Source organism: Plasmodium berghei (genome assembly GCF_900002375.2).
Source record: "Plasmodium berghei ANKA genome assembly, chromosome: 12".
In the NCBI taxonomy this organism is placed as follows: Eukaryota; Apicomplexa; class Aconoidasida; order Haemosporida; family Plasmodiidae; genus Plasmodium; species Plasmodium berghei.
In genome coordinates this window covers 883,628-902,841 of record NC_036170.2, presented here as the reverse complement: position 1 = coordinate 902,841, position 19,214 = coordinate 883,628, and the positions used below count along the sequence as shown (strand labels likewise).

At 22.2% G+C, this 19,214-nt stretch overlaps 6 protein-coding genes across 6 annotated transcripts; 3 read left to right on the top strand and 3 right to left on the bottom strand.

Annotated features, from left to right (window-relative positions):
• Nucleotides 1-91: 91 nt before the first annotated feature.
• PBANKA_1223900 (protein tyrosine phosphatase) lies at nt 92-1,183 on the top strand (the record flags this gene model as incomplete). The annotated part of the gene is made up of 1 exon (XM_034566307.1): nt 92-1,183. One exon carries the CDS (start codon nt 92-94, stop codon nt 1,181-1,183), a length of 1,092 nt encoding a protein of 363 aa, XP_034422917.1.
• Nucleotides 1,184-1,740: 557 nt separating this feature from the next.
• Nucleotides 1,741-4,796, bottom strand: PBANKA_1223800 (V-type proton ATPase subunit a, putative; the record flags this gene model as incomplete). Its single annotated transcript, XM_034566306.1, has 2 exons — nt 1,741-4,581; nt 4,776-4,796. The coding sequence occupies 2 exons, from the start codon at nt 4,794-4,796 to the stop codon at nt 1,741-1,743; spliced, it is 2,862 nt and encodes a 953-aa protein (XP_034422916.1).
• A 2,264-nt stretch (nt 4,797-7,060) lies between these two features.
• On the bottom strand, nt 7,061-8,167 carry PBANKA_1223700 (conserved protein, unknown function; the record flags this gene model as incomplete). The annotated part of the gene is made up of 1 exon (XM_034566305.1): nt 7,061-8,167. The coding sequence occupies one exon, from the start codon at nt 8,165-8,167 to the stop codon at nt 7,061-7,063; it is 1,107 nt and encodes a 368-aa protein (XP_034422915.1).
• Nucleotides 8,168-8,960: 793 nt separating this feature from the next.
• Nucleotides 8,961-10,453, top strand: PBANKA_1223600 (YEATS domain-containing protein, putative; the record flags this gene model as incomplete). The annotated part of the gene is made up of 9 exons (XM_034566304.1): nt 8,961; nt 9,036-9,112; nt 9,211-9,343; nt 9,425-9,543; nt 9,675-9,722; nt 9,813-9,915; nt 10,046-10,161; nt 10,295-10,325; nt 10,416-10,453. Coding segments are annotated over 9 exons (666 nt in total).
• Nucleotides 10,454-10,567: 114 nt separating this feature from the next.
• PBANKA_1223500 (DNA helicase PSH3, putative) lies at nt 10,568-14,041 on the bottom strand (the record flags this gene model as incomplete). Its single annotated transcript, XM_034566303.1, has 1 exon — nt 10,568-14,041. One exon carries the CDS (start codon nt 14,039-14,041, stop codon nt 10,568-10,570), a length of 3,474 nt encoding a protein of 1,157 aa, XP_034422913.1.
• Nucleotides 14,042-15,841: 1,800 nt separating this feature from the next.
• Nucleotides 15,842-17,241, top strand: PBANKA_1223400 (conserved Plasmodium protein, unknown function; the record flags this gene model as incomplete). Its single annotated transcript, XM_034566302.1, has 2 exons — nt 15,842-16,262; nt 16,427-17,241. 2 exons carry the CDS (start codon nt 15,842-15,844, stop codon nt 17,239-17,241), a joined length of 1,236 nt encoding a protein of 411 aa, XP_034422912.1.
• Between the last annotated feature and the right edge of the window lie 1,973 nt (nt 17,242-19,214).

Genomic DNA, 19,214 nt, shown 5'->3' with positions numbered 1-19,214 from the left:
CTGTCTAAGTAGTTGTAGTTCGTTCAATGATATTATAAAAAATGGAGAAAGAATAAAAAATGAAAATAAAAAAAGTGAAGAAAAAAATATCATGTTAAGCCTCGAACTTCCAATAAATTCAGAGAAAAAAGAAAATGAAAAAACAAATTTAAATATAAATCTTAAAAAACTAAATATGAAAAGGTTAAGAAATGCACGAAATAAGAAAGGATTGTTAAGTGGAAGAAGTACAGGAAGTACGAACAGTAAAAGGAAAGATGGAAAAATAAAATCAGTTGTAAATAAATGTAACGAAGTATATAAAAATAAAATATATGTTAGTGATTATATATATGTGTTAGATAACTTAAATATAGAAAAAAATAAAATTACACATATAATTAATGCAGCAGGGTATGAATGTAAAAATATATTTGAAGATATATATCAATATAAAACATATTATTTAAATGATGATATATATGATGATATTTATTTTGTTTTATTAGACTCTTTTTATTTTATTAAAACTATTTTAAAACAAAATGATGATAATAAAATTCTTATACATTGTAATAAGGGTATATCAAGATCAATCATAATAATAATATTTTTTCTTATGAATGAATTAAATATAGATTATTTTAACGCCTTTAAAATGGTTAAGAAAAAAAGAAAATTAGCTAATCCTAACATGAATTTAATAACACAATTATTAAATATGTTTAATCAAAAAAAAGAAATAATAACATTTGTTCAATATCAAATTAATAAACTAGATAAGGATAAAGAAGAAAATAAGGAAAATTATGAAATTTATTATAATTTTAACATTTTTAGAATTGATGCTATAAATGGACATATAACATCAACATATATAAAAAGAATAACAAATAAAACTAATACAAATACTATAATTATATTGGATAAAAGATTTAATTATATATTTACAATAAATTTTAAAGAATATTTTTTGTTGCTATTTCAAGAAGCCTTTGAGGAAAAGTATATATCTTTGTATAATCATTTTGTTTTTATTTCTAACAATTTTTTTAATCCAATTTGTGAAAATACAAATAAATCTATTATTAGAAAAAATATTCTTGAATTTTTGCAAAACTATATAATTAATGTCAAAGTATTCGATACTGTTTCCGAGTTAGATCAGCATTATTTAAGTTTACAAAATTTTTTAAAAACATAAAAATATTTATCCTCATCATTTATTCTCCTCTTTTATAAATCAATATTTCGTTTCGTTCTTATTTTTTTTGTTTTATTTTGCACTTTACACTTTTTAATCATTTCATTAAAATTATAAATTCCGCTCACTACATTTTTGAGCAAACATTTATATACGCATGTGTATATATATCATTTCCATTTTTTTCATCTATTTTATTTTTATTATTTAGTTTGAAAAAATAACTATAAATTTTTCTAACAAATCTATATGATTCTTTTCTCAAAATCTTATAACACCCCTTGTCAAGTCTACATTTCGAGCATATCCATATATAGTAAAAAAAAAAAAAAAAACTAAATTCCAAACAATTCTTCACATTCTTATACTTATATGGAAATGTTTTTTCTATCCTTGTGAAGTTGCTAAATGCATTTGCACAAAGAATTTTTTATAGTTGAAATTTTTGTAAAATGTTTAGAGGGTAACCAGAAAAAACATAATACATAGAAATTAACACAAAATAAGAGAAACAAAATATGATATAAAAAAAGAACACATTATATATGCTTGTGTAATCACTCTCTATCCGAAAGAAGCTTCTTTATGTTGAAGGGTTTAAATGGTATTCCATCTCCTTTGTAAAATTTATTTTGAAATTCAACCCATTGCAATCTTAAAGAATGAAGAAAGCATTCTAATGTATCCATACATAATATAACTGCTATGGTAAGTATTGAAAATAGTTGTGAAAATATGATCAAACTTATAAGCACACCCATAAATGTATTTTTTTCTAACGAGCTTAATATTGTTTGTTCAAAAAAAACTAAAGATAATTGTTGGTGAGCTAATGATAATGCCCATAGCCTTAAATATGAAGCAGTGTTACTTATAAGTCCTAATATAAATTCAATTGTTTCTATTAGTTGTTCTATCCATATTTCCGATATATTTTCTTCATGCTCATCAAATGACTCATTAGTGTTAGATGCATTTGATGAATGATAAGATGATGGACCTAACAGATGCGCTTCCATTTCATCATCTGTTTTCTTTCCTTTTCTTTTCAATAATAAATATTCATCTTCATTTTTTGCACCAATATTATCATATCCTATTTTAGTAACACGTTTATGCATTGAATTATTTCCATAAGAATAAATCATATTTTTTTCATCAATTCCAGCTCCAATTAAACCAACTCCCCCAAATTGATTTGTCATTTCTTTTTCTACTGTTTGATAATGTATTGCCATTCTTTTTTTTTTTTCTTTAATCATTTTATATGTTTTTATAGCTGGTTTACAAATAAGCATAATAGGTATGCATAAAGCAAAGAGCGTGATAATTATAATCTGGACAATTTCTTGATGTTCATAAAATTGATTATCTTTATTTATTTCTTTTAATAAATACATATTGATAATTGTGTTAATAATTCCCTGTTTTTTATATCCACCATATCCTATCGGGGTTATCCATTTATATATAATTAAAAAAACAAGATACCCAATCATTGATAGCATCATAACAAGTTGTGGCAAAAATTCAAAAAAAAAATCCATTTTTTTTTTAAAATATAATGCATTAAATCCTTTTATTATAACACCAAATGTCATATGAAAAAATCCAATAATAATAGAAAATTTCATTTTAAAAGAATTTATATATGTTAATTCATTATCTGCTCCTAACCATTTAGAATCAAATCCAAAAATATAAGGTGGTGCATTTTCCATTTGCCCCGTTTCAGCATTCAATATTTGTTTTCTTTTATAATATTCTACAGAATCGACTACTTTATCTACTTCAAACATAGATGTAAAAAGATTCAAAGGCATAGAAAAAAAATCATTATATAAAAATCCAGCATATATAGCAAAAAACCCCATTAATAGTAACATATATCTACCATTAAACAACATATTTAACATTTCATTATTATTTTCACCACCATTTCCACCAGAACTATTACTATCTTTATTCTTCATTCTATTATGAACTATTATCAAAAATAATGCAAATAAAAATATGCAAATTCCATGCCCAACATCCCCATACATTATTCCAAATAAAAATGGAAAAGTAACTATTGTAGATATTGCTGGATTTATTTCACCATATCGTGGAATGCCATATGTGTCTACCATTGATTGATAAGTATTTGTAAATTCATTTGTTTTAATATAAGTTGGTGGCGATATATTTGGTGTTAATAATTTATCTGAAAGCAATAATGCAGATACCAAATCATTCGTTGATTTGTTCATTAATATATGTCGTATTTTTTCTTCATCATTTACACTATACCAACAATCACAACGCAACGTTATATCACTCCCTTCAAAATAATTCAAATTATTATAAATATGTCTTTCCTTTTTACAAAATAATTTCCATTCTTCTATTAAGCTATTTTTATTTGGTTCAACAACATTTATTAATACAAATATCTCATTTATGAAATATTCTTCATATGCTTTTAAAGCTTTTTCTTTATCATTAATTATTTCTTTTAATTCATTTAATCTTTTATTTGCTTGTTCATATGTTTTAGGCCATTCGTAGTTCCTTACATCATAAGCTTTACATATTTTCATTATTTTTTCATATATACTACTATGTGTTGATCCGTGACAATATACAACAAATACACTTTTCAATTCATTATTATTTCCTCCAGAATTATTTTCTTTATTTTCATTATTATTTTCTCCTATTTTATTATCCATAGAACTACTCTCATTATTTAATGTATCTGTATTGCTCATATTTTCATCGATGTTTTGAAAATAAGTATATGTATTACCTCTTAATGCTCTAAATATGGTTCTACTAAAACTTTCTTGATCTTTAGTTTTAATTACTCCAGAAATATTAGTAAACATCATATTTATTCCTTCTCGCATAATGTGTGTAGATAATGATGCATCTTCTTCTGAATTGTTCATAAGATTATTCTCATCAATATTGTCTTCATGTATAGTTCTTAAATTTGAACGTTTTGACATATCTGGATGTAATTGATTTAATGCCGTTAATATAACATGTTTCTCTTCAATTGCACTATTTCTTTCATCAACCAAATCTTTATTATTATTACAAAAACGAACAAATTGTACATGTAATCTATTTAATGATTCTTCTACTTGATCTAGTTCATATATGTTATCATGCTCTAAAAAATTTTCAATTTTACTTTTTTTTATTTTCACATTTGGTAGTTTATTTATATTTTCTTCTAAAAACCGAAGTATTCTTTCCATATCATCTATACGCTGTATGTATTTTTTATATTGTCTTTTCATCGTTTTTTCATTCATATCTATAAATTGAATATCTACTTGTTTTCCTAAACAATCCATGTATTCCCTAGCTCGATCTGCTGGCAAAACCAGCGTCCCATGCTTCATCGTCTACATCCAAGAAAAAAAAAATATATAAATATATGTATGGTCAGGAAAAAATATACGAAGTTGTGAAAATATTATGCATTGGGCATGTAAATATGCGGAAAGCCGAGAAATTATTATGCATGTACCAGGCAAAATTTAGTTAACACACCACACACACACATATGCATAAATATCTCCTCTTTATAATTAATTACCTCTGATCTAAATATACCCATTCCTTCTAAGTTTTAAATATATGAACGATGGCAATGGCAATATAATAGTAAAAATGGAAGGCAGCAAAAAATAGTTGTTATCTTTCTACTTTGCACACATTAAATCATAGGAAAAAAATATGAAGTGTTCTACAAAATTATATAAATATAAATCGATTTTTCTTTTTCTTTTTCTTTGATTTAGTTTGGACTTATTTGTAATTTTTAATGGAGTAATGAAGCAATATACCACTTTCTTTTAATTTCATAAAAATTCGATTTAATATTTTTCAATACGTATATAAAACTGATGTTTCCTTTTTCGGTTAATTAATAAACTAAAAACAGTAAAAAAGCAAATACTATAATATACTAACGATATAGCCACTATCTGTCCTTCAACATATTTCAACGGCTATACGAATTGTATACATGCATATATATAAGTTACACAAAATTATGCATAATAATAAAAGCGGTAAGTAGGAATTAATTTATGCAGTTTTCTTTTGTAAAAAAAAAACATAAAAATATAATAACATAGGCATATATATATATACATAGAAGTATGCATTTTTTTCATTTCCATTTAATTATGATAACTTGACATTATACATCGTCAAAATTATACTTCAAACGATGAAAAATTACGAAAAAAAAAAAATATATATATATATAAACACTAATAAAACGCGATAAAAATAGGCCATGCAAAAAAATATATAAATAACTAAATAATAAAATAGCAATAACAAATAAGCAAAATTACAAAATAAAAATTAATATAATTCATATAAGCCCGAAGTAAAATTTCCAAAACAAGTTTCTAAATAGCACGAACAAAATATAAAAATATAAAAAAGCAAGCGACAAACAAGCAAATGCAAAGACGTAAAATTATATAAAAGCGAAAAGTTAATATGTAAAGGGCGTTTTTTTTTTTTTTTAAATTAATAATAATAAAAAAATAAAAATAAAAAAACATAGTAAAAATCAATTATACCATTTTTTGTTAATAGCCATATTTATTTATATTTTCCAAATTGAATTTTATGTTTTTTCCTTTTTTCCCTCTTTTCTTCGATATTTAACTTAGTTTTCCTCTCCCCACACGCGCATTTTGTTTTATTGCATGGATAAATTGTATTATTATATTATGTATACACAAATATACATATATATATATGTATAAACATATTATACGTATAATACATATTTATACATATAATTTGTGTTTTTGTATCTGAGAATTGTAAGCACTACTACAGAATATACATAATATATATTATATATAAAATTATTGTAGTTTCATCCCAATATTATGTAATAATATATTGGTAATATATACATGGATTTTTGGCGTTTTCTGTAATAATTATTTCATTAAATTAATCTTAAATATTTCGTATATTAGAGAAAATCATTAAGTTTATTTTATTTTTGTTTTATTTATTTTATTTTTATTCATTTTGTCTTTAATTTGAATTTTTATTTTATGTGAACAGTATATAAAAATGGGAAAAACACATTAGCTAGCTGGATATTTGTTTCTATATTTATTTTTTTATAACATAATATTGTTCATATTTTATTACTACTTTTTATTACACATTCACATTTTCTCGGTCATTTTTTATTATTTTATGGCATGTACATAATATATGTATTTTTTTTTCTTTGTTCTAATGTATATAATATCAACGAATGCTAATTTCTTTTTATTATTCACAAAAATATATGCTTTTGTTTTACCAAAATGTTTCAATTGACACATGATGTGATACTTATACATGCATATATTACATGTACATTGTAAATTTTTTATAATTGTCAAAAAAATATTATAAAATGGTTAGTCTTTAGTGTGCAACTATGTAAAATCTAAGTAGTAAATATTTTAATGTCTTTTTAGTTAAAGCATATAAAAAATATGTTTAAATTCATTGAAACAATACTAAACAAAGGAAAAATTTAATTTTACGTATTAATAAAATATTAAAAAAGGGGTGAATATAAATAATTATATATTCAGCTTCTAAAACAATACAAAAAAAAATTAAAAAATGTGTATATATACACATTTTGGCTAATGACGCCTTAAAATCTAAAACATGTTTGTGTACACTTCCCTCTGATCATTGCAAGTGTCAAAAATAATATGTAAAATAATTTTATCGCGATATTTAATACATATTAGTTTATTTCTAAATTAAATTCGCACATGAATATAAAAGTAAAATGCCATTTCGTAGTTCTATACAAAATATGGGGTATCAAATATATGATCATAACCCATTAAAATGAGACGTATCCATATTTTCTGGAAAAAAACGAACATTTTCATTTTGTTTATTCAATAGTTGGTTATTAACCGGGTTCATTTTTTTACACGCATTAAGAAGGACTTCCATGTGTGGTATATATTTTTTCATCTTTTCATTATCTTGAGCATAATCTAATGCATCCAATAAATAAAGTTCCATTTCTTCTAACTGTTCAATACTTTTAATTACGGATTTAATTATAGGTTCTCTATCTTCTTTCATATCTAAAGTTGTTGATAAAAATAATATTCGTGTAAAGTCAAATGTCCCTTTTGCATTTAATTTTTGTTGAGCTAATATTCGATCCTTTAATGCTCTTAAAATTTTTTCAGATAAACTCATTTCTTCCTTATTTCCACTACTATAGCCACTAATATCATTACTATTATTGTAAAAATTTAATTTAGTGTTTGGTATAAGCTTTGAATTGGCTTCAATGATTTTATCATCTATAAATGTTAATACATAAATGTCTATTAATTTTTTTTGAAACATTTCTGTTATTATTTGGTCTATGTTTTCCCCTTTTACCATACTCGCTATTAAATATTCTACTTTAGTTTTTGCTTTTTTTTTTCTTAAACTTATTATATGTGGATTTAAAAAATTTTGAACTTTTATTAAATTATTTTGTTTATCTTTTTCATTATTTTTTTTATATAAATAAATTTTATGATTTATAACTTCTTCATATACATCATTTTCACTTAGCTTGTCTAAATATTTTTTAATATTTTCATAATTTAATACTTGCATTTTTTCAATTTCTTCAATCATTTTTTGTTTCTTATCTACTTCTAAAAATAAGTCTTTATCACACATAAAATTACCAGTCACTTTATCTATACTTCTTTCTATAGAAAACAAATTATTATTTCTTTTTTTTTCTTTATAATTTGAATAAATTGACTTATTATTTTTTTTTCTTAATATAATTTTGTCTCCATACGTTCGTGTCAATTGGTTTAATGAGAATCCCTTTTTCACATTGAAACTGATTACATACTCTTGAAATAATATTATTCCAAATGCATAAATAGCGAGCAAGCTTTTTCCTATCTTGTTCATATTCCAAAAAAAAAAAAAATTAATAGCTAGTACCTACAAAATTAGCTATTAAATATGACACATTTCCAACCATGCATATATGTGTATTCTTTTCGAAAAGAATTATAATACCACAGAATATACATAGGAAGTAGTATTTTTTTTTAACTGTGTACGTTTCTTTATTATTTTATTTGTTATTTTTATGTATTTTATATGCTACCCTTGAATATATTTCGGGGGGGTGGTAAAAAAGTCATTTTATTTATTCTTTCTAATAAAAAAAATATTGCCTAGTAACTATTAATTAAACGGGAAATATCCCGGATGAGACGGATGCAAACATACTCTTGTTCGATTATTTGTTAATTCATGGAAATAGGAATCATGTATTTCTTTACCCTTAATTTGATTTACTAATAAAACTATTTTTAGCATTTATAATCTACATAAGTAAATAACGACATATAAATAGCACAGTCATAATAACATCATTATTTAACTAAAACTTGTTAAAATTATTTAAAAGCAGAATTATAAAATTTATATTTTACTGAAAAAAAAATTATAAAAATAGAGAAATTAAACATGTATATATATACATATGTTTAATTATTTATATGCTTAAAAAAATTACTAAGGTTTAATAAATATTGCTCATATATGGATAATATATTTTTTGTTTTTGTTTTTTTTCAATTTTTTTTTACAACAATATATTATTAATTTAAAGAAAATGAAAACTTTTAATAAATTATAATATGTTACTATACGCTGAAAAAAGTATACATATACATCCAGTATTTAGATAAGCAGTAAGTTATACATATCTAGTTTTACACATATAATATGAAAAAATAGCTAATAAAAGTATTTCTTTATTTTATAGTGGAAAATCGAATGCAAAATGTAAAGTTGGTAAAACCAATGGTTGTTGGGACTTATGCATTTTTGCTTTCCCAGCAGGTAAAACTTCTAGCTCATTTGTATCTATATATGCATATATATGATATTTTCTTATTTTTGTAAATTTATTATTATTTTTTTTTTTTCTCATATCTTAGGAAAAAAGGAAATATGGAAATATGACACATAAATGGACATGTTTATTAAGATGCCCTAATTCATCTGACCTTTCTTTATTTGTAACTAAAGTGGTTTTTGAATTAGATCCTTCTTTCATTTATCCCAAGAGAGGTTAGCTGCTTTTATTTTGTTTTTTGTTTTTTCCTTTTTTCCCGATTTTAACTTTATAAATATATCCCCAATTTTGAACAGTTTATACACAACCCCCTTACGAGGTAAATGAAATTGGCTGGGGTGAATTTTATCTGACAGTGAAAGTTTATTTTGATGATACTTCTTTGTCTCCTATTAGTATTACTCATTTTGTTAAGGTATTTTATTTGGGAACAGTTTTTATAAATATATTTATTCATGTAATAAAACCGTTATGTTAATACGCACACCATAAGATTGTACAAAATTACATGTACATGACATAAATAATGCATTTTTTATTTCAAAGTTAAACACGGATTCCGAGAATGAATACACCCCTTGTGTCGTTAACGAGGTTATTTCATTTTAAAAAAAATAAAAATAAATTATTAATTATATTTATAAAATAAAGATTCAAATCTTTATTCTTTAATTAAATTTTTAGACATATGAAGAAATTATTTTTAGAAATCCAACTATTCGATTGTACAATAAAATTGTCCAAAGCAACAGCACAAAAACAGCTCCTCATAAATTTCAGGAACATTGTAAAAATAAATTAAAAAAAAATATATATAAGAATATAATACATAATATGCAAACACTATCGAATTTATATATGAACGTGTTCATATTTTTTCTTGATTTATTTTTTTTTATTTTTTAACAAATGGCTAGTTTTGAAATACAACTTTAAAGAGGATAACTACACAAAAAAATATCTCCAATTTCAGTCGAAAGTGCAAGAGGAAATTTGTGATTTAATGTCTGAAGCAACTATACTATCGAAAGAGGTAATTAAAGAATAATAAAAACAAAATAAAATTAAAATAATTTATATATAACTAAAATAGGCATAATATTGCCACAAGTACATGACTTATAAATGTGTGTACATATTTGTTTTCTACTTTTCTCCCTCTACAGATTAACGAAACCCAACAAAAATATTTTTCAAGTACACAATTTTATTTTACAAAAAAATACTTAAAAATTTGTATTATATTAAATTCTTTTTATACAAATTATATTTATATTTTTTTTTTAGTGAAAGCAGAACTCGGGGTTAGTAGCGATGAAAATTAGGTTTTTGTTTTTTTCCTTAAACTAGCTAGGTAATACAGAATTTTCTCCAGTTTTTTACTCTCTCATTTTAAATATTATAATTGTATTATTATTCAATATATTTTTTTTTGAATTTTAAAAACCTTTGCACAATTGCATATGATTTTGCAAAAAAACACTTTTCAATAAATTCGAATTTTCGTTATAATTTAGGTTGAGAAATATTTGAAAATTTATCAATCTATTTAAGTTTGCAATTATTTTTTTTTCATTATTTACACATTGTATTTTATTACATTGAGATGAAAAATAAGCTAACCGTTTTTTTTCATATTTACTAATATTTACAATATTAAGAACATCCTCAAATAGTAACGTATTGAATGCTACATTTTCTGTTTTGTTCAAAATATTATAATCAATATTATCTGAAGAATATTCTTTATCATTTATATTTTTCTCCATATCTGTAATAATATATTTTCGTTTTTTTTTTTTGTTTGAAGAAAATATAAATTGTAAAAAAAACCTAATATCATATTCATTCCCTTTTGCTATTATTTTACCTTGCTTGTTCATGCAAATAATTCCATCATTGTCATAATTTTTATCACTATTATACCCACTTTTATGATCAAAAAATTGTTTTTCTTTTTTATCCCATTTACTAATTTCATCATAAAGAAGCAAAAAGCTGTCTGATGAGTAGTTAAATCGCTCAAAGTTGGTTTCTTCTTTGTTCATAAGTTTGTTTGTTTCAATTTGTTTGTTTTTTTTATTTTTTATTTTCTTTATATTTGCACACATAAATGGCATCGAAGCAAGCGAATCCTTAAGAGGATATTGATAATGTTTAAAAAAGAAAAGAAAGGTATAATAAATTTTCAAGACCATATAGCTATTTGAATTGCAAAAAAAGAGCATACAAAAGTTTGTATAACGATATTTTTTTTCTTTCATATTGGTCATTGCTTTTAATCTATCCAAGTAGGTTGTATAATATATTTTTATTTTTTTTTTAAAAGTAAAATATAATATTAAATTGGATTTATGTTCAATTATATTTATACTTTTAAAAAAATGTATGTTATCATTTGGAAAATAAAAAAAGTAACTAATCTCATTTTTTATTATTTTAAATTTTGTTAATAATTTTTTAAAGTATATTTTTAAATATATATTTTCATCTCTTATATTGAAATTTTTTAAAGTGTTAATAAATTTTGAGTAAAATCCTTTTATAATTATTTTAACAAAATTTTTTTCTTTATATTCTTTTTCATCCAGTTTGTTTCTTTCTGTTTTGTCTACTTTATTAAAATCATTTTCTCCAATTATATTTTTTAAAATATCCGAATTTGAATAAAAGTTAAATGCACTCCATTCAGAGTCATCACTATTATTTATAGGAAATGTATTACAAATTGTTTTATCTTTATATGAATCTATTTTATTGTTAATATAATTACAAACTTGTTTGGATGTATATGTGCAAGTTAGTTTATTGTCAATTTGGTTGTTAGCTACATTTGTAAGGAAACATTTTGTTGAATTTTGAGAAGATGATAAGTAATAAAAATCATATACATTTAATTTTAGAGTATATTTAAAATAATATAAATAATTATAATCAGTATAATTACACAAGCTTATGCAAAGGCCTTTATTTCCATATCGTCCGCATCTTCCTGATCTATGAATATATATTTCTTTACTATGTGGTATATCAAAGTTAATAACAAGATCGCAAACAATATTATCTATTCCTCGACTCATAACATCAGTACATATAACAATTTTCATTGTATTTTTTTTTAATTTATTAAAACTTTGTATTCTCTCATTATGCTCAACTTTAGAACTTGTATAATAACAATCTATATTATATTTTTTCATCATTTTAGTTATTTGTAAACCTTCATAAGCATTATTTATAAAAAGAAAGCATTGTTCAAATTTTATTTCTTTTATTATTTTATGTAATACTTTTAATTTATATTTTAATTCTTCATGTTTGTTCATATTTTCATTGTTAATAGTAATGAAGCAATGTTTTATATTCATTAATATTGGTGAATCTAATTTGGAAATCTTGTTTGTTTCATTTTCTTGAATTAAAATTACTGATGTACATGTTTGACATATTTTGAATTGTCTCTTTCTTGAAGAATATATATCTATTTTTTCTTTTTCTTTTTTCATTTTTTCAATAATAAAATATTTTAAATTTTGTTGATTTAGTATGTTTTTTTCTATTTCTTTTATATTTATATTTATATTTTTTTTTTTTTTTTTTTTTTTTTTTTTTTTAATCGCTGTTTTAATGCATTGTTTAGTTAGTATATTACCTTCACAACTTTTGTCATCTAAATTTTGTTTAATATTATTATTTTGAAAGGTTTGTTTGGAATATGAGTTGTCTATCTCTACACTTGTATAATTTTTTAGTACATTTTTATTATTTTCTTCGCTAGCTAAAACTGGATTGTTTTTAATCGAATCGTGCTTATTCTTAATTAGTTCGCTAGTTTGATTATATAAATTTTTCATTTTATCAATATAACTAATATCTATAGATGTTACCATCCTTTTAAAAGTGTCAATTGTAATTTCTCTAAATGTAGAACTATAAGCTAATATCTGAACATTTGGATTTATTAATAAATTAAAGATAATATTCATTTGATCTTTAAATTGTTCATCTAACAATGCATCTACTTCATCTATAATTAGTTTTTTTAATAAAAGATTCACTATTTTTAAATAAGATATTTTTATTTTGTTAGAATTTAATTTTTGAAAAAAAAATATATTATCCAATTCAATATTAGTGTTTTGAAAAATCCTTAAAATATGTTTTAATCTACCCGGAGTTGAAATAATAATTTGAGGAAATGTTAAAAACAGCTTTTTTATATTGTCATATACATCAGTTCCTCCGTAAAGAATTATAGATTTTATTTTTAAAATATAATTGTTTTCCAGATGATTGTCTATAATATTTGCTTCCTCAAATTCGTTTATAGAATTTAATTGTTTACTTTTTTTTATAATTAAATTTTCTGAAATTTTGTTAATCACGTCATTTATTTGCACACACAATTCCCTTGTAGGAACTAAAACAACTCCATAAAAATAGAGAGAAAATAAAAATATATTTTCACAATAATTATCATTTGTGCTTATTCCTAAATTATTATTCATTATGTTTTCATTTTTTATATTTTCATAACAATTTTTGTCTTTATCATTATTTAAAAAATATTGGAATTTTTTTTTTGCTATATTTTTATGTATTCTTTTTATTATATGGGATATCAATATTATGCATATAGATGTACTTTTCCCTGTTCCATTTTTAGATTGTATTATTAAGTCCTGTTTTTGAATTGCTTCTTTTATAGTTATATATTGTATTGACGATGGGTATATAATATTCATTTGTTTTAAACTGTTTATAACTTCTTTTGGAACATTAAGTTCTTGGAATCCTTTTTCTTTTTCTTTTTCTTTTTCTTTTTCTTTTTCTTTTTCTTTTTCTTTTTCATTCTTTTCAGAATCATTTAGCAATTTGTTTAAATCGCTTAGCCTCAGTTTGAGCTCGCTCATTATGAAAAATGATGATAGTACTTACCAATTTGTTTTTTTTTCCCCTTTTTTTTCTTTTTTTTCCTCTTTTTTTTTTCTTTTTTTTCCTCTTTTTTTTTTCTTTTTTTTCCTCTTTTTTTTTTCTTTTTTTTTTTTTCTTTTTTTCTTTTTTCTCTTTTTTCGCATTATTTGTGTTCGTTCCTACCGTGGAACTGGGCAATAAAATTCTGAAATTGGATGAAAAAAAAAAAAACTCAATACATGATTAATTATATATTAAGAATACATTTTGATGTTTTACCATATGGTATTGTATTTAAATAATATTATAAATTATGTATATTTTCGAATTAACATTTTTTTTTCAAAATAAGTTTTACTTAAAACTAGCTAAAAATTAATATATATCAAAAAAAAATATTATATATTTATATCCGAACAAATTGATATATTATAGTTGATTGAAAAGATTGCAACAGTCCCATATCTCATATTCTTATTTATTGATATACAATTCATGTATCTTTCTTTCTATATATATATACATACATACATGCATGCGCTTATTTTTTCCCCTCCATTTTTTTATACCAAATTTTACATTTCCCTCTTTGGAGAAAAAAAATGAAGCAAAGGTTTTTCCCAGTTTCAATGCTACATATTATAAAAATGGTATTTAACTAAAGTTTGAAAAAGTTCACAAAGTTCAAAAGAATTTGAAAATTTTGTTGCCTTTTTATTTTCATAAAAACCAAGAGTAGACAAAACGGTATATTATTTTCCTTATCTGAAAACAGTGATATTAAAAAAATGTAAAATGAATTATTTTATTTTTGTACACACATTTATATATAGTGAGTGTGCATACATATATATGGATAAAAAAATAAAAACAATTAGTTTTACATTTTTTAATAATAAAAGAAATCTTATTTGTATGTCTGTACATATATTTTTATCGATAGCGCATTAGTAAATTTAAACTATTTGCCCTTTTTCTTTTTATCATTCTAAATGTTTATTAAATAAAATTTGAGGAGGAATAATAAAACTGCAATATGTTTAATATGAATGTATTTTTTTACTCTCTTAAAACATAAAATGAAATAATTTTTTTTTATATTCTCCTATTTTTTCTAAAGAAGAAATATCAACTATATATTTTCTATACTTAATAGGGCGTTTAAAATAAAAACTGTTTTATACATTAAAGTCATGTATATTTATTTTTCATTTTATTCATTTCATGGAAAAATAGGCGAGTAAGTTATAGAAAAATAAATGGCTATTCTTGAAATAATATATACACTTAATAAATATACAAATATTGAAATTCTAAAAAGAGTTTTAATTATGAATCAGTAGTGCCAAACAATTTCTCGTTTATTTACACATCCATATATACAATATGTGTGCGTTTTTTGAAAAAGGCAAATTGTAATTATATATACGCCATAATATAAAAATGTATTTACTTTATAATTATAGTTATCTCTTAAAATATTATTTTCATAATTTTTTTTTATTAATGTTAGTGGTGTTTCAATTAATACAAATTAGTTGAGCAAAAATCTTATTTAGATAAACAAATAGTAAAATATACAAACAAATAAATATATGTACGTTCAGAATTTATTTGCATGAAATACATAAAGCCAAAAAAAGAGTAAGAGTGGATAAGAATCACATGGGAAATATAAAAGTAACCAACAAACAAAAAGGATAGAATCTATAAAATAATGCCAGTTTTGTGTGCATCCTCAAGTTCTATAATACCTCCCCTTTAATTTTATAGGCTTCTATATCATATTATCATAAAAAATGAATACTTTTCAAAATGAAAACGATAATCTTGAAAAATCAATGAGCATAGCAAAAAAACTAAAGGAGAAAATTACAAACAGAAAAAACAACAAAGAAAATAACAAAGAAATAAAAACAAGTTTATTAGAAAAAAAAAAATTTTATTTCAACTTTAATTATCAATTAATAACTGTTTTTTTAGGTTATATTGTAAACACATTTTTATATTTTTTATATATATCAACTTTTACAAAAATTTTCGATATATTTATACAAATCATATCAAAAATAACACATTATAACCATCAAACTTGTCTTTTTACTGAATCAATCAAAGTGTTCATAATTTTACTTATATGGTATAACCATTTATCGGCGGGATATGACGGAGATCCATGTTTGCATCTTTATAAAACTGACTTAAAATTAATAAACAAAAGTAAGAAGTTTTTTTATATAAATAAACTGATCACATAAAACACATCTAAGAAATCGACGATAAAATTTTCAATCAGTTCACATATCATACCTATGATGATGTTATATATATGCGTGGATGTGAATGTGCTATATCATTATTTTTTTTTTTTTTACAAATTATAGGAGAAGCTATAATAGCATGCACATCAAATATATTAGGAACACTTTTATATCTTGGGATTACAAATGTGATATTTGCTAATAGTATAAGTAATGGTATTAATGGGAATATAATAATTGAAGTAATAAAAAAAAATAAAATAAAAAAAGAGAATTCATTTTTAACATCATTTTTATATCCTAAAATTCCAGAATTTTTTAAAAAGTATATTATGAATTTACTAATATATTCTTTCCCATATAATAAAAGGAGTATAAAATATGGTGACAAAATATTTTTAAATAACATGGAGTTATATTCGTCTATAATTATGGATACATTTTTAAATGAATTTATTTGCTCTTTTTTAAATTATTCTTTGTTATATATATATTTATTTACAAAATATAATTTTGCATATCCTTTACAAATTAATTTAATTTTTACACAAATCATTTCATTATTTTCGGGAAGATATGATCATTTAATAGTTGGCCCATATATGAGTTTAAATTGGATTATTAATGATTGTATAATAAAAAAGTATTCTATTTTTTTTGGGGTTTTTCTTATTATTTTTCATTATTTGGGCTATAAATTGGCTAGTTTTATTTTTAAAATTCCCAAATTACCAATACAATATGCAAAAGAATATTATAAAAATATCAAACCTGATCAATTGCAAAAATATATTAAACCAGATAATACTGTTGACATTTCTGCAATATCAGATCAAGATATTACTGATACAAATATAGTGAATAGTTATTTAGGGAAAATATTTAAATTTTTGATAGCTAGCTATTCGAACAAAATCCATAATAAAAAAAATGCCTGACCCTGCAAGGATGCATATGCGTATATTATTTTTCCCTATATGAATTCAATTTTTTGTGGGAAAATTAACTACTCACTTTTTTATTTATCCAAACTATTTTAATACATGTTTTCTTTTCCATATTATTAATTATATTCGCTGTTTTTTTTCTTTTTTGTGTTTATCTTTTTTAGTTTTCACACCTAATTGCTTTATTTTCCCATCATTATCAAAATACATAAATACATGCACATACATATACTATATCGGAGTTAATATATTTGCTTTGAATAAACCTGCACAGGAAAGGCGATATTAAGCAACCGCGAAACTTTATACAGTTGCTGTAATTGGGAACATGAAATTTGATTATAGTATTCACAATAAAAGTAATAATTTGAAAGAGGAAAAAAATTAGCTTTCTTTTTAAATAACATTATTTTGTTAATTTATTTTTTTCAAAAATGTTTACGTTCATAGGTGTGATATAAAAGCCTATTTAGGCACATTTTATAATTTTTTTTTTGGCTAGTTTTATTCTTTCTATCTATCATATTTTATATTATCAAAAAATTCCAATAGTAAGTATCGAAAGAATGTAACACAAATATATGATATTAACAATTTTCATTTTTTCCATTATATAAATTCGTCAAATAATGTTAATAAAGCTCGATTAAAATAATGCTCTATGATTATACAAGCTCAAATATGCACACAAATATAGTTTGTTCACGTATACATATAAATTTATACATTCCGAATTAACCAAAATAACAATGTGGATATAATATATACAAACAGTTTGACTATTATTTTAATATATAACATGTGATTATTCCATTATAAATACAAGAAATAGTTTTCTATCATATTCAGTAGTGTGTTTTTCTTTTTTTGGGGCATGTGATAATAAATTAAGAAAAGAAAAAAAAATTACATCGATAAATGTTATATATTTTTAAATAATTTTCTACAATTTAACTTAGTATTTGCACTTGCTTTTTCGAGTTATTTCATTTATTTGGAAAATGTTTGATAAGCATTTTTTTATTATTCTTTTATTTATTTGTTTTTTATATTGGGAAATTCCATTATATTTTTCCTACAAAGTAAAACACAAAACTTATTAAGTAAGCTCCTTTCCCTCTCCTTATTTGAAATTTAAACAAATATGAGATCGGAGAATATAATAATTATTTTATGAATAGAAAAAAAATAAATAGAATAATTATCTTGGGTGTGAAAGAATTGTTTTATTTATAAAAACATAAAAATACATAAATCTAAAATAAAATAAAATAAACAAATATAATAGTATGCGCAAAAGAGTGAAAAAATCGAAAAAAAAAAATAATAACAATAATAATATATGTTAAACACTCCCCCTATTTTATAATATAAAAAAGAAATTAAGATAAAATAAATTATTATATGAACGGGGAAAATAGCGAAAATTGTAAATGATTTTGCTATGCATAAACATATATATGTATGTATATATATATATATATGTATATGCATGTAATATATGTGCTTATATCATTTTTAGTATATATAATATTGCTTTATTTATGATATGTTTAACTTGGTAATTATCCATCATATATAACTTTAAGAAAAAAAAAAAATAATAAAAAATAAATACGCCACCAATACTATAAGAATATATAAATAAATTAAGGAAATGGAAAAATACCAGCGAAAAAAAAAACAATAATTATAAATGCATATAGAAAGTATTGTGAAGAATTAGAATAAAAAAGAAAGCTACAAATAAAAAACACAGTGCTTCGATTGTATAATAAATGAGTTCTATTATTTTGCATACAAATAAATTGTTTATGAACTTTTATGCATTTCTTTTTCTTTTTATTATTAATGAATGTAAAATAAAATAATTAAATTAAAGCCACGTTCTAGTATTATACATAATCGTATTATTTAAATATGAATTAATAAAAGTTCTGTTAAATTGTTTTTTCAAAAAATTA